The sequence below is a fragment of the Lepidochelys kempii genome, chromosome 5 (genome assembly GCF_965140285.1).
Source record: "Lepidochelys kempii isolate rLepKem1 chromosome 5, rLepKem1.hap1, whole genome shotgun sequence".
NCBI lineage: Eukaryota > Metazoa > Chordata > Testudines > Cheloniidae > Lepidochelys > Lepidochelys kempii.
The window spans coordinates 103,484,394-103,497,866 of record NC_136384.1 but is presented as its reverse complement, the minus strand read 5'-3'; the positions used below and the strand labels follow the sequence as shown (position 1 = coordinate 103,497,866).

Genomic DNA, 13,473 nt, shown 5'->3' with positions numbered 1-13,473 from the left:
GCAGCTGCCCAACCCTTCCCATTTTATCATGGATATTTTTAGTAAAAGTCAGGGATGGGTCAAAGGCATCTGTGAATTTTTCTTTATTGCCCATGACCTGTCCCTGACTTTTACTAAAAATAGCCATGAGAATATCCTAGCCTTAATAATAATCCAAACAGCAGCTAGGCAAACAACTTGCTCAAAATAACATTTCTCAAAGGTGTGATTGCTTCTGGACGGGTGGGTCTCCTTTGTTATCTATATTTAAACCCAAAGGGAAAATTGACATTTGAATCTGGACACACAAAACTTAACAGGAACTAAACAAGATAAGTTGAAGCACTGGAATCAGTTAAATGAGGAAGGCTAGCATGCAAAATGGCTTCGTAAAACAAACAACATAAACCCAAACAAACAGCCTAGTATATTTCTCCAATTTACCATATTCTTCAATAGACATCTTCTCCTAAGAAATATTAGCTTCTTTTGATCCAGCTCCATCTGTTGTGTCTTTTTGGGAGGCTTTTTGTAGGAGGGATTGATTTACTGGAGGACTAGCTCTGCGTGTGTGTTATCACAAAGGAATAATAAAGATGAGCTTTAAGGGGAGGGCAAGGAATGAAGACATGTATTTAGTGGTGTATTCTTTCTTTGATTCAAATCTAATGGCAATTAAACCACCATATACTTCTGATTCACTAGGGGAAACAGACCTATTAAAATTTACTTTAATGCATTTTACTTAAATAGCGCCACACAGTTCTAAGAATCACCTTTATTCTAAAATGAAATTATATTTCAACACATTCAGTTTCTTGCTTTTACCCTTCAAAAAGATTAACAGTCGCTGCATTTGATGCACATATAATATAATCATATGTAATTACATAAGAGTCAATGCTTTGAAGCAAGCCACCTGGGCCTCAAAATACTACTACTGCAATTCCTACTGGTCCCTTAGAAACTGTAATCATGCAGCCCATCTAAAGGTACCATTTCTCGGTTCTATGCATCCTCTCCCTTATTCCTACAGCAGCAACCCTACTAATAGAACAGGGGTATTAATATGGCCTCATTAACCTTTTTCCTGATCAACTTCCAGTCGATTTAAGGTCCTAGTGGTCACCTGTTGCCCAGCCCATGTGGAGGCCCAACAACCTGTTGCCCAGCCCATGTGGAGGCCCATTTCCAAACAGGAATATCCACCCCCATCCCCAAAGACATACTAAAAAGGCGAAGAGGGGGAGCCCATGAGCTGCTCAGGGCCCAAGCTGCTCGGGGCCTTAGTCTGCTTATGCCTAGCACCAGCTCTGCCAGCAACAATGGGAGGATCTCCAGAGATGACCTGTCCACCCCTTGGAGCTCCTCTAAGGAGAAACAGAAGCAGCTGTTTGGCCTTCACACCCCAGCCAGACACCTGAGACTCACTGGAATCAAAGTTGAACTCTTATCACATTCTCCTTTTGTTGATTGTCCCTGCCTCTTCCCAACTCCCTCTGTTTCAGGCCCACACTCTCTCCTCAGCTACCACGCTCCTTTGAACCCCAGCCTTCAGAGCATCCCCTCCACCTCCCACCCACACACCTTCTTTGTCATTCCACTCTTCCATTTCCCCCTTCCTTCCTCCTCCTTTCCAACTGAACTTCTCCCTACGCTTTGGGTCCACAAGCTCACCCTTACCACCATTCCTTGTCCCCACCCCAGCCTAATAATGTCCTCTCCCATAAACAAATGGACCTTAAATAAATACATACTGTACATGAATGAATAAAACTAACACAACACATGGCCATCATTACCCCCATGCGTTTGCTTGTATGCTGTATCCATTTCTGCAGCCTCGGTCTGCTCTTTGTCTTTATAGATCATAAAAAGCTCTAGTTGGCATGATTCTTCGGCACATTTGTTACCAGAAAAGGGGCTCAACCTTATGAAACAGCAACATAAAATGCAAGCTTTCTGATGCACAACCCACAGACAACCAAGACTGTTGCTCCTTCCCACATCTGGCTAATACCCCTCTTCCCCAAAGAAAGTGTGAAAGGTCAGAGCAGCAGATCTGAAAACCCTGTTCTTCAGGGGACTACACTGAAACTTGGGCAGCAGCTGGGGCATCTAAGAAAAAATACCAGTCCTCAACGGGGGCATGTGTTTGCCAGACGGAAAGTGATTGGGAGCAGGAGCAGAAGAAATTACAGTCAGAAGACCAATGCAAATGCAAAAGGAAGAAGAGTAGGGATCAGAAAGAAAGAGATGAGAGAGGAGAAAAAATGGAGGAAATGGGGAAGGGGACCAGAGTGGGAAAAAGATGGAAAGGCACAGAGATGAGAGGGAAGAAACAGGAGAGAACCTAATAAAAAGGGAACAGCACAACAGAATGAGAGGACGGTAACATCAAAGTATTATGGTGATAACAGAATGAAAGCAGGAGATGGAAGGATAGAGAAACAAGGAGAGGGAAACAGGAGAGAAAGCACCAAGACATCATGTTAGGGACAGTAAACTGTTTTATTTAGTCATAGGTGTGAGCTGTATACTGTAAAATCACTGGGGATGATAAATTTAATTTAGGTGAAACAATATGCAAATTAGGCATGACACTCAGGCTCCTGTCAAGCTGGCAGTGAAGTTGATGCTGGGGAGATGGTGGATCACTTCTGGAAGCCTTCATACATCATTGCCCATATCCAGGTGCTCTGATGTTATGGGTATTTGCATGAATAGCATAGCAAAGGAACTGCACGACGTTCAGCAAATTTTTTTCAAACAGACTCAAAGTCGCTTACACTATACCACATTACATCATGAATTTTCCCTGGCTACGCCTAGCCATGATCTGAAATTCAATCGTTTCCTCCTAAAGCCACAGTTTCTCTCTAATTAAATGGCCTGCCATTCCTGTAGTGTCTTTTAGAGTGATTTTTACAATAAATTATGCAGGTCACACTTGTGACTCAAAGAAACTGATTACTATCCTTAAAATAGTCCTTCGCTTTTTCTCTGAAGGTTACTGATGGTGAAGGGCTTCCATAATGGCCAGTAGTTCCCTTCATGAGCTTTCTTTGTTTGGACAGATGGCCAATCATTGTTTAACCCTCCCTCTTGAAACTCCACAGGTGTCACATATGTTGAGCCTGAGGGCATGGCTACACTGGAAACTTCAAAGCGCTGTCACGGGAACGCTCCCACAGCAGCGCTTTGAAGTGCGAGTGCGGCTGCACACAAGTGCTGGGAGAGAGGTCTCCCAGCGCTTCTGGTAATCCACCTCCACAAGGGGATTAGCGCCGAGCGCTGGGAGCGCGGCTCCCAGTGCTCAGAGCCTGTCAACACTAGCACTTTAAAGCACTCTGACTTGCTGAGCTCAGGGGGTGATTTTTCATAAAATGTAAGTGTAGACCTTAGTCTTTGGCTACACTACAAACTTCAGTGTAGAAAATCCACACCCCTGAGTAATGCAGTTATACCGATCTAACTTCTGGTGTAGACAGCACCATGTTGACAGGAGGGCTTCTCCTGTCAACGTAGCTACTGCTTCTTGGGGAAGTGGAGTACCTACACTGACGGGAGAAGCTCCTGTCTGCATAAAACATTGACATTGTGTATACCCCTGTAACTAAATAACCCATCAAACAAGAAAGCAGCCTTGTGGTATGCAAATGAAGAACTTCAACAGAAAAGTGCTAATTTCAAAGCAAGTGGTCATTGCGTGTGATGATCAGAGGTCAAGGACTAGAAATGCATTCCTCTCTCTCTATCATCAAAGTAAGAGCCCACATGGGTAGTGACCCTGTCATCCAGTTTTCTGTGAAAAGAAGCTACAAGAATGGATTCAAGGAAAGATCCTTCATCTCTGGACTGTTTGGATTCTAACAGGGTGGAATAAACGAACGAGAAGACAGAGACCCCCAGAGTTATTCTGTGTAGCCCTGACAGACTGATCGGAAACTGGCAGGTTACTATATCTCTGCTACCATTTGGAATTATAGATTGTGACTCACCTGTACATATATTTTACCTGCTTTAACCTCTCAATAACTCTTATTTCCTTTTCTTACATAATAAACCTTTAGTTAGTTTACTATAGAACTGGCTGTCAACATTGTCTTCATTATAAGATCTAGGGTACCAACTGATCTGTGGTAAAGTGACTGGAAGCAACCTAAATATGGTGTGATTTTTTACGTAAGTGACATTTTATCACTAAGTCCAGTTTGTCTGGGTGGCAAGATAGCCTGGAGAGTCTAAGGGGACTGTCTGTCACTCCATGGTAAAACTGGTATAGTGATCCAGGAGTTCACATTTGTTACTGGCTTGGTGAATTCTAATCATAGAATACAACACCAGGTTACGGAGTCTGCCCTGTTTTCTGACAGTCTTCCCTGAGGCAGGCACTCACAGTTCTGAGTCACTCCAGACAGCCTAACACCTGACTCTCCAGGATGCCAGACGATTGCTCATAGCAACTGGCCCCCACCCAGTTTTTTTCTGCTGGCTTTATCTTCCTCCTCCATCCTCTGTTTCTTGCCATTTTCTTCTTCTGTCTACATCCCCACTCTGTTCCGTACTGTACTGCCCAAACTTTTCCCACTTCGTATGCCTCTTTCCCCTGCCCTTCTCTTTCCAAATTCCTCTCTCTGCTTCTTTCTCCTACCACCCTTCAAGTCAGGGTTTTCCAAATGTTCTGATTTTTCTATTTGAAGTAAAAAGATGCAGTCTATGGAACAAACTTTTTAGAAGACAAATCTCTTACCTTTTGTATTCTTATCATTCAAAAGCAATTTGTTTGCTACTGTACATTTGTTCTGAGGGTTACTATGGTAATTATATTGTGTATTTGTAGAAGAACTAATGCTGCTCCACTACCTCCAAACTAAATTTTGCTTTTCTTGGCCATGACATTCAAAATGAAAGGGCAAGAGACGAAAAGAGAAACTAATGAGGTGATATCACACAGTTAAAGTCTGTATAATCCACAGCTGTTGTACACACCATTTAACACTTGAAATATGGCTGTAAGCATATTATGAGACTTTGTGGGGACTAGTGTAGTGATAGTATTTAGGTGATCTGCTCGCTAGATTTTGTGAAGACTTTGCAGATTTTCAGAACTACTAGAAGTACTGAAAATAGCCTCTAGCTTATTTTGCTCATACTCTATTCAGTCTTTGAAAGACTACATATTTCACTAACTCAGACATGTATTAAAGGCCACACGAGATGCTTGTGTATTGCTATTTTATAATACACTTATGTCCAGGTTTGTCCTTCCTCATAGAGAGACACTTTATTCAGCTAGATATACATTTACACTCTCATTAAAATAAAAGCAATGAAACTATATAGCCACCAGTTGATTTACAGATTATGCAACTACATTATGTCTCTCATTATTACAAGTATAATTTTATATTAATAATATAATAAAAACTCCAGTACTGTATAATAACCAATTCAATCAACAGCACCAATAATGAGATACAATGAATAATCCAGAAAGGTTCCTCACTCATTACAAAGTTCTAAACATAAATAAAGGGGGAAAAAATCTAGGAAGGAACTTCTGGATTACAAAAACAAACAAGAAAGGAGAGATCACAAAAAATCCTGCTTGTTTTTCATTTAACTGCATGTAAAAGAACAACATCGTAGCTGCAGGTCTGATCTGTTTACATTTACTTCAAAAAGAAGACCTAGTCGGATACAAATTATTTAACACATGTACTATGGTAAGGGTTAGAGTCATCAGCCAGGCTGGGGACCCACAGTGCTAGGCACTGTACACACTCAGTCCATGCCTCATGGATCTAGAAGTGTGGATAATTTTCTTGATCACCAACTGTCTGTATTGATGTGACAAAACAGGGGTTCTCACATGTTTTCACAGCATGGACCACCTCCTTCCCTAACCTCTTAGGATTGCTCAGATTTGCAGTTGCACATTACCCCTCTGGCAACTAGTGTAACTGCTTGCATTCAAACGTGTACATGTACAGTTAATGTTAATAAATGCAGTGACTGTCACTGGTTTTGCTTTTCTCTTCCCCCTCCTATTTCCTGGCTCCTGCCCCGCACACCTCTTCTATTCCTCCATTCTCAAAACATTTTACACCCTATCTGCTGCCTCCTTCAACTCAAAAAATCCATTTTCCCCCTAGATCAACTAGCAGCCACCTCTCTCAATCAAGTTCCCTTCTTGGCAACATCAATTCTTCTTATCCCCCAAACCTCAAAATGAATTCTAGCCTCCCCTCATAATCAACATCCCCCATAACAACAGACATTTTCCTCCACTGAAATTCAATTCCGCTTACCTCCCACACAATTACAATCAGTTATTTCACAATCCACAAACAAATCCAAACTAAGTTTCCTCTCTACGGCCAATAGCCATACCCCCCACTACGCACCCTCCATCCTGAAAATCAGTTCTCCTTCATCCATATATTTAAAGTGTGGTTAGCATAGCTTTTAATTATAATGCCACTTGGCAAATTCAGGAAGTTCCTGGGCAGTGCTTTATTTACTCTGCTGTTGTTACCTTTTTCTCTCTATTTTCCCCTCAATGCCCTCACTTCCTGGCTGCAGATTTCTGCCTCTCAAGAAATAGATGCTGAGCTGACAACCCTCAGAGGCTGATCTGAAGCCTACCATCCTCTCTTTCAGGGGTAGATCTAGCCCCTGGTAAGGGGAGGAAGGTAGTCCTGGGAGCTGCTTGGGTCTGGGAGTGGCTAGGGGAGGTGGAGGAGTTGGGGACTACTGCTGCAGCTGGTTGCCCCCCTATTTAATGGGAAGGATTGATGGGGAGGCTCTGGTAAATCCACTGGGGCATGACAGGAGCTCAGCAGCACTGTGGAAAGGTAATCAGCCACTGGAGAAGTGGTGGGGATACAGGAGCCAATGAGACAGCTGCTGGGAGGATGGGAACAAGAAGTGGGCCTTCAAATAAACTGTCTCCACTCCTATTCTCTGCCTCCCGATAAGCCCACCCCTGAGTCACTTCTCTTCCACAGTCCTTCTGAGCCCCTGCTCCTTGCTGCTGCACTGAGCTGCTCCTCCATCTGGTGCTTCCCATCCTGGCTCCAGTGATCCACGAGGTGCGGGCAGAAAGGAGCTGGTGGGGGAGACAAATTATTTTACGGAGCAACAGACCATAGTGCCAGCTCCAGCATAATGCCTTAAGGTGTCCTGCACATGGTTTGAGCTAACAAAGAATACGGCTGGTCCAGTTTGCTGTGCACCATTGGAAAGGGTTTGCAGACCACAATTTGGAAACTGCTTTTAAAAAACACTTGGATAATATGGCTCAAGCCTGCCAAAATACATAATATGAGCCAGACACTACCCTGGTTTAACAAGTGCAGGAGGGCCAAAAAAAACTTCAACTGATCTCAGGGCAGGGTTGATTGATTTAAATCTTTAAAGTGATTTAAATCACCAATGTTAATTGTAAATTTAAAACAGCAAGCAGGAAACCTTGATTTAAATCATAGATTGTTTGCATTTGTACTCTCTTGTTATTTCCCTAAATAAAAGTTGATTCGTATTGGCTGGTAACTATTAAAAATGGTTGATTTCCTAAATATAGCCTTTATATCAAATTGGGGTACTTCAGGAGCATATACTATAGCTCTACACATTTATTTAAACTTAATATTTATTCAGATTCTAAATTTTGTCTTTATGTTCGCAAATAGTGAAAGATGCATTTATTTACTTGATAATTAATTTTTCTAACTGCGATTTGAGTCAAGCTACATCTGGAAGAAAATCTGGAATTCAATTAAAAACGGATAAAACCAGCATTATAAAATTAGCTTTTATTAATTAAATAAAAACAACCTTAAATGTGCTGCATACACAGGAAAAAACAAATTTATCAAAACATGTTCTGCATTTAAAACTAACTGATTTATTAAACAAAGGAAGTATTGTCTATAGTTAGTGAATTGAACTGATTGTTTCTGATCACCGTGACCTTCCAGGTTTTAGAACTAGCAGTTCTCATGTTCTCACATCTCTTTTTATTCATCTATCTATTTTTATTCATAGATAGGAAGAGAAAAATAAGCTTGGCCTGCTTTTTCAACTTCCAATCAATCAGTTTTTAAACTTTGAATGAACTAGTCATTGAACTGGATGGACTAGCTGAATAAAATGAAATTAAGAAAATATTCTCTCTCAGGCTACTGCTGTTAAAAGCTGGTTTAGCACATTATCAAACTCTGGTTTCAGGTGCTTAGCCAGTGACTTTCACCAGTTCACTGGGTTGACTTTCTTTAAAACTGTGGTAGCAAAACATGTATTGCTGGAATTTTTTAATTTACTTTTAATAGATTGTAGTAAATTTAGACCTTAACACAAGTTGTCATAATTTCAAATAGTATTTGAACAGTTTTATTTTTAAAAAGAAAAACATTTAAAATGTAAAAATCAAATTTAATTATCCATTTTCATTCATCCTGTCTCAAGGGAACATGCTTCTCCTTTTCCCCTGGAGCACCACGGTCAGTGCAGAGGGGACACTAACCTGAGGTTAGCTACCAATGTTGCAGCATCTCTGACTGAACAAGCTTTAGACATGACCTTCTGAGGAGTATCCTCCAAAAGAAAAAACAACAACAAACATATGAAGACAATCTGTTGAAATTCTTTTGGACATACACTGATTTTTAATAAACTATAGTGTGCAATCTTTAGCAGAGCTATCAAATAATGCAAAGCTCTAGATTATTTTATTGTAAAGGCTCCGAGTAAGGAATTGCTTCTTTACCAATTGCAACATCCTTCTAATGGCAGCTGGAACTATCCTATATTAAGGAGCATGAATGGGATTTGGATGCTGATCTTATGCTGATGAATGTCATTATGCAGACAAGTAAATAGTACATTATTGACTTAAGTCCCTAAATATTATAGCTATTCAAACACTTTTCTATGTTATTCCAATATCTACTTTTCTCTATACTGAAGCTCATAGAATCTCTGTATACTTGCTTTATTTTTATTATAAAATAACCCAAATAAAATCAAAATTATTGTCTCATGTTTAAAAAAAAGTAAATGTTTTTGGATTCAATTGGTAAATCCACAGACAGCAAGAAAAACAGACTGGCTAACAGACCAAGAGCTCTGCCAGTAATTTAGAAAGCTGATTTGGAGACGTACAGGCATCCCCCTGACCCTACCCCAACCCCAAAAAAGCCCAGCCTAGACTGATTCTGCTCTCACTTACACCAGTTTAACTCATTAACTTCAATGGAAATACTCCTGATTTATCACTTAAGCTGGATTTTCACTTCCTTGCACTGTGTTTATGCCAGTAACTGCAACTGCTCTACCAGTTGAAAACACGGCCCATTGTTTTTAAACAAATGTTCAACAAATCCACAGTTCAGTCTCCCCTTCATACGCATAATACCCTCATTAGCTTTAATGGGAGTTATGCATGCTCGTCCTCAAAGGGAAAATATACACTAAACAGTGAGTCAATCATGACAGCCCTTAGTTTACTGATTTTACAAGCCAAAGTGAAGGTTACCTTAAAAGCAAATTTCCTTGTACCCAATTTAAGACATTTAACGCATACATATCAATCAATCACACACAAAGAAAAGTCACATTTTATTCAATGCAGAGATCTGAAAATCTGTCTGGGAAGCAGAACCTTTCAGTATGAACAAACAAATGTGCCTTTTAAAGTAACAGTTTTCAGTAGCGTTGATTACCATTGCTAGTAGTAGGCATCTAATACCTGTAGCTAAGGAACGTGACCACATCTCCATGTAATATTTAAACCAAGTATTTAATAGTATATTAAAGTCATTGATTGCTCAAAGAGCAAAAGAAAAAACACACTAGTTTGTATTGCCAGTGCCACAAAATGACTTCACAAGTGCCAGGGCCTGGTGTAAGATTAAAAATGACCGTTTTTCAAAGCTATTTTGAAAAAGACTTGACAGTTTATACATTTGAAAACTTGCATGGTGAGAAACACTTCTAAACAGAACACGCAGCAGTCTGCAAAAGAGGATACAAGTTGGGTTTATGCCCTTTTTTGCTTCTCTATGATATAAAAAGGCAATTTGAGAAATGTTTGGTTTATTTTTAGTTCAGTTTGTCATTCTCCCCCCCCCCACTTAGATTTATAAGGAATATGAAGTTTTGCCTTCCTTGTTTTTCTCTGTGGACTAGAGAACTGGAGTAGGCATTTGGGGGAAATCTGATGGTAAAAGAGGAGATCATACCATATAGAGTGGCTGCTCCCTGTCTCTAATCCATCCATTCCCACCTCATGCACACACACAGATTAATGATGTCCCAGAGACACAGTGCTGTTAAGGGCAAGCATGCAAAAGGCCATGTTCCATGTCTCTTTATGAGCTTTTGGGGTTTTATAACCCTTCTTGTGCCCCGCTGCTCCATGATGCAGAATGGAAGGAGCTGGGGGCCCAATGTCCCTTGCAACCATTTTATGTTTTATCTAATAAACAGCCATAGTACAGTACTAATAAATTTCACAGGCACAGCACTAAACACTCAAGAGCATCACTAATTATTCATGTGAATTTTGGCAAATGTTCAGAATTCTCTAGATCTGAAAATTGCTGGCAGAAAAACAATTTTACTGGTGCTCTTTTCTACCAAAGTAATTTTACAGTATCTATTTTAAAAATCTTTGGTCACCAGCCACACCGTATATAATAGTACATGTCACTTTAATCTCGTTTTGCTAGATTTTCCTCCCTGGAGATCATCCTAAAAGTGAAGCTTACTCAAAAAGCTGGATCCTGAAGAGCCTTTGGTCTTTATATGATGGACAGAATCCTTTAGAAAATATACACTTATCTTTATGTTTCATTTGACTCTGTCACTCTGTCTCTCCCCAACCCAGTGATGAGCTGCCGGAAGCTGAAGAACCGGTTCCTTCAGTCGCTCCGGGCCTTCGGTGGCACGTCCTTCAGTCGCTCCAGGTCTTCAGCGGCACTGAAGGACGTGCCGCCGAAGACCCAGAGCAACTGAAGGACGTGCCGCCGAAGGACCGCAGGGTGAGTAGAGCTCAGGCAGGCTGGACAGGATGGTCCTGCAAGCCGCATGTGGCCCATGGGTTGGAGTCTGCCGAACCCCTTTAACAACCGGTTCTAAACCGGCTACAGAATTTAACAACCGGTTCGCACGAACTGGTGCGAACCAGCTCCAGCTCACCACTGCCCCAACCTCTATTTAATTCACCATAGAACTCTTCTCATTGAACACTCCAGTAGCTGTTTTCCAACTATCCATTTTAGAGTTCTCCTACATTACCAGTAAAATTTGACTGACTGGCTTATCTACTTTGGTTAAACTGAGATATCACTTTAGGCCCTGATAGTACAGTTGGATCCATGCAGGCAACCCCATGGCCTTCATAGAGTCCCACAGAATTCAGTGGACTGCCTGCCTGGATGCAGTTGCAGGACTGAGGCCTCAGAGAGTCAGCTGAGTGACACAGGTACAAGATTTAGTTTTTGTAACATCTAGCTTGATTAGACATTTAAAACAATTCCCTTTCATCTTTAAACATTCCCCTGCAATGCTGGAAACCAAAAGAGTGGCAGGGTAGTAATGCATAAGAAATACAAAGTGAAACTTATGGTAAACAAATTGAAAGTGACCAGTCTATTTCACTGACCCAAATTAATGCAGAACAAAAATTAAAAACATACTGCACACTATTTAAATCAGAATTTTTAAAGATTATCTTAGTTTCAATATTTAGCGTATCAAATTTAGAACAAGTAAAATGGTTTTAAGTTATTTTTATTTTGCCAGTGCCCCTTTAAAATAGAGACTGTGAATAAATTAAAAACCTACAAATGTTTCTAACTCAGATTTGTTCAGCCTGTTTCTGAACAATAACTGTACTACATAATAGTCATCTCTCAGACTGCTCTCTAACCCAAAATAATGTTCTTTATTTATCCTTTAAAGAAATCATAATCTGCTATGCTGACTTTTAGGGTAGTAAAGTCTACAGATATGATCATTCAAAAACTTATGCATATGAATAATTTTATTCATGTCCCATTGAGTTCAAAAGTATAAATATTTGCACAACTCAGTTCCAATGATCGGTGGATAGAACACTGGACTGGGACCCAGGAGACCTGGGTTCTATTCCTGGTTCTGCATTGGTCTGCTGGATAAGCTTGGGCAAGGCACTTCACCACTCTGTGCCTCAGTTTCCCTCATCTGTAAAATAAGGATAATGCTACTGACCTACTTGTAAAGCACTTTGAAATCTATTGAAGAAAGGCACTATATAAGAGCTAGATTATATTATTATTTCAATACAAGGAAAACTGGCTGAAACAATAATTAGAAATAGAATGATAAAACATTCAGATGGACACAATATGATATGGACAAACCAGCACATCACCTGTGAAAGGACATCTTGCCTCTAAAATCTACTACAATTCTTGAACAGTTCAACAAAATAGTGGATAAAGGAGAACTAGTTGAAATAGTTTAATTGGATTTTCAAAAAGTCTTAACAAAATCTCACAACAGAGACTCTTAAGGTAACCGAGTAGTCATGGGAGTGAGAACCAAAGTACGGGCACAGATTAGAAACTGCAAACTTTATGCATGTGTGTAAATGTTTTCGGGATTGGGACCTAAATGACCAGTTTTCAGCACAGCAAAAGATTAACAGTGGGGTGGTCCAATGTCCTGTACTGGGTTGGTGTTGTTTAAGACACTTTTCAGCAGTCTGGGAAAAAGGGTGAACAGTGAACTGGCAAAAATTGCCGATGACAATCATTTAAGTTAAAGACTAGAAAAAAACATGGAACTTTAATAAAGCCAGGCAAATGAGCACCACAATGGTAGACTGTCATAACCATACAGCTAAGGGTAGCCTAGAATTCCTCCTTACCTGAAAGGGGTTAAGAAGCTCAAATAACCTGGTTGGCACCTGACCAAAAGGACCAATGGGGAAAGAAGATACTTTCAAATCTGGGGTGGGGGGGGCTTTGTTTGTGCTCTTTGTTTGTGTGTTCTCTTGGGAAGCAGAGAAGCACCAGGTCAGAAAACTCCTTCTCCTATAAACTATCCTAAAGTGAGTCTCAATGTTGCAAAAAGAGTAAGTAAATAAGGAAGGGCGCGTTAGATTACCTTTTGTTTTCAAGTTGTGAATTTTCCCTGTGCTAAGAGGGAGGTTTATCCCTGTCTTTTGTAACTTTGAAGTTTTGCCTAGAGGGGAATCCTCTGTGTTTTGCATCTGATTACTCTGTAAAGTTATCTTCCATCCTGATTTTACAGAGGTGCTTCTTTTACTTTTTTTTCTCCTTTATAATAAAGTTCTGTTTTTTTAGGAATCTGATTTCCCTATTTGGTTGGTATATTATTCTCAAGCCTCCCCAGGAAGGGGGTGTAGGACTTGGGGGGATATTTTGGGGAAAATAGGAATTCCAAGTGGTCCTTTTCCTGATTCTTTATCTAAATCACTTG

The 13,473-nt window shown here is 40.4% G+C and overlaps 1 protein-coding gene across 9 annotated transcripts in view; it reads right to left on the bottom strand.

Annotated features, from left to right (window-relative positions):
• JAK2 (Janus kinase 2) overlaps positions 1 to 13,473 on the bottom strand; it is a 164,176-nt gene that overhangs the window by 142,441 nt on the left and 8,262 nt on the right. For 4 of the 9 annotated variants that reach the window (XM_078852891.1, XM_078852893.1, XM_078852894.1 and 1 more), the window contains exon 2: positions 424 to 580. The exons of the other annotated variants lie outside the window; for them this stretch is intronic. Coding sequence is in view for 1 of the 4 variants with exons in the window: in XM_078852892.1 (XP_078709018.1) it covers positions 424 to 442 (19 nt within the window). In the remaining 3 variants the exon portion in view is untranslated. The remainder of the gene's footprint in view (positions 1 to 423; positions 581 to 13,473) is intronic. 9 annotated transcript variants of the gene reach the window in all.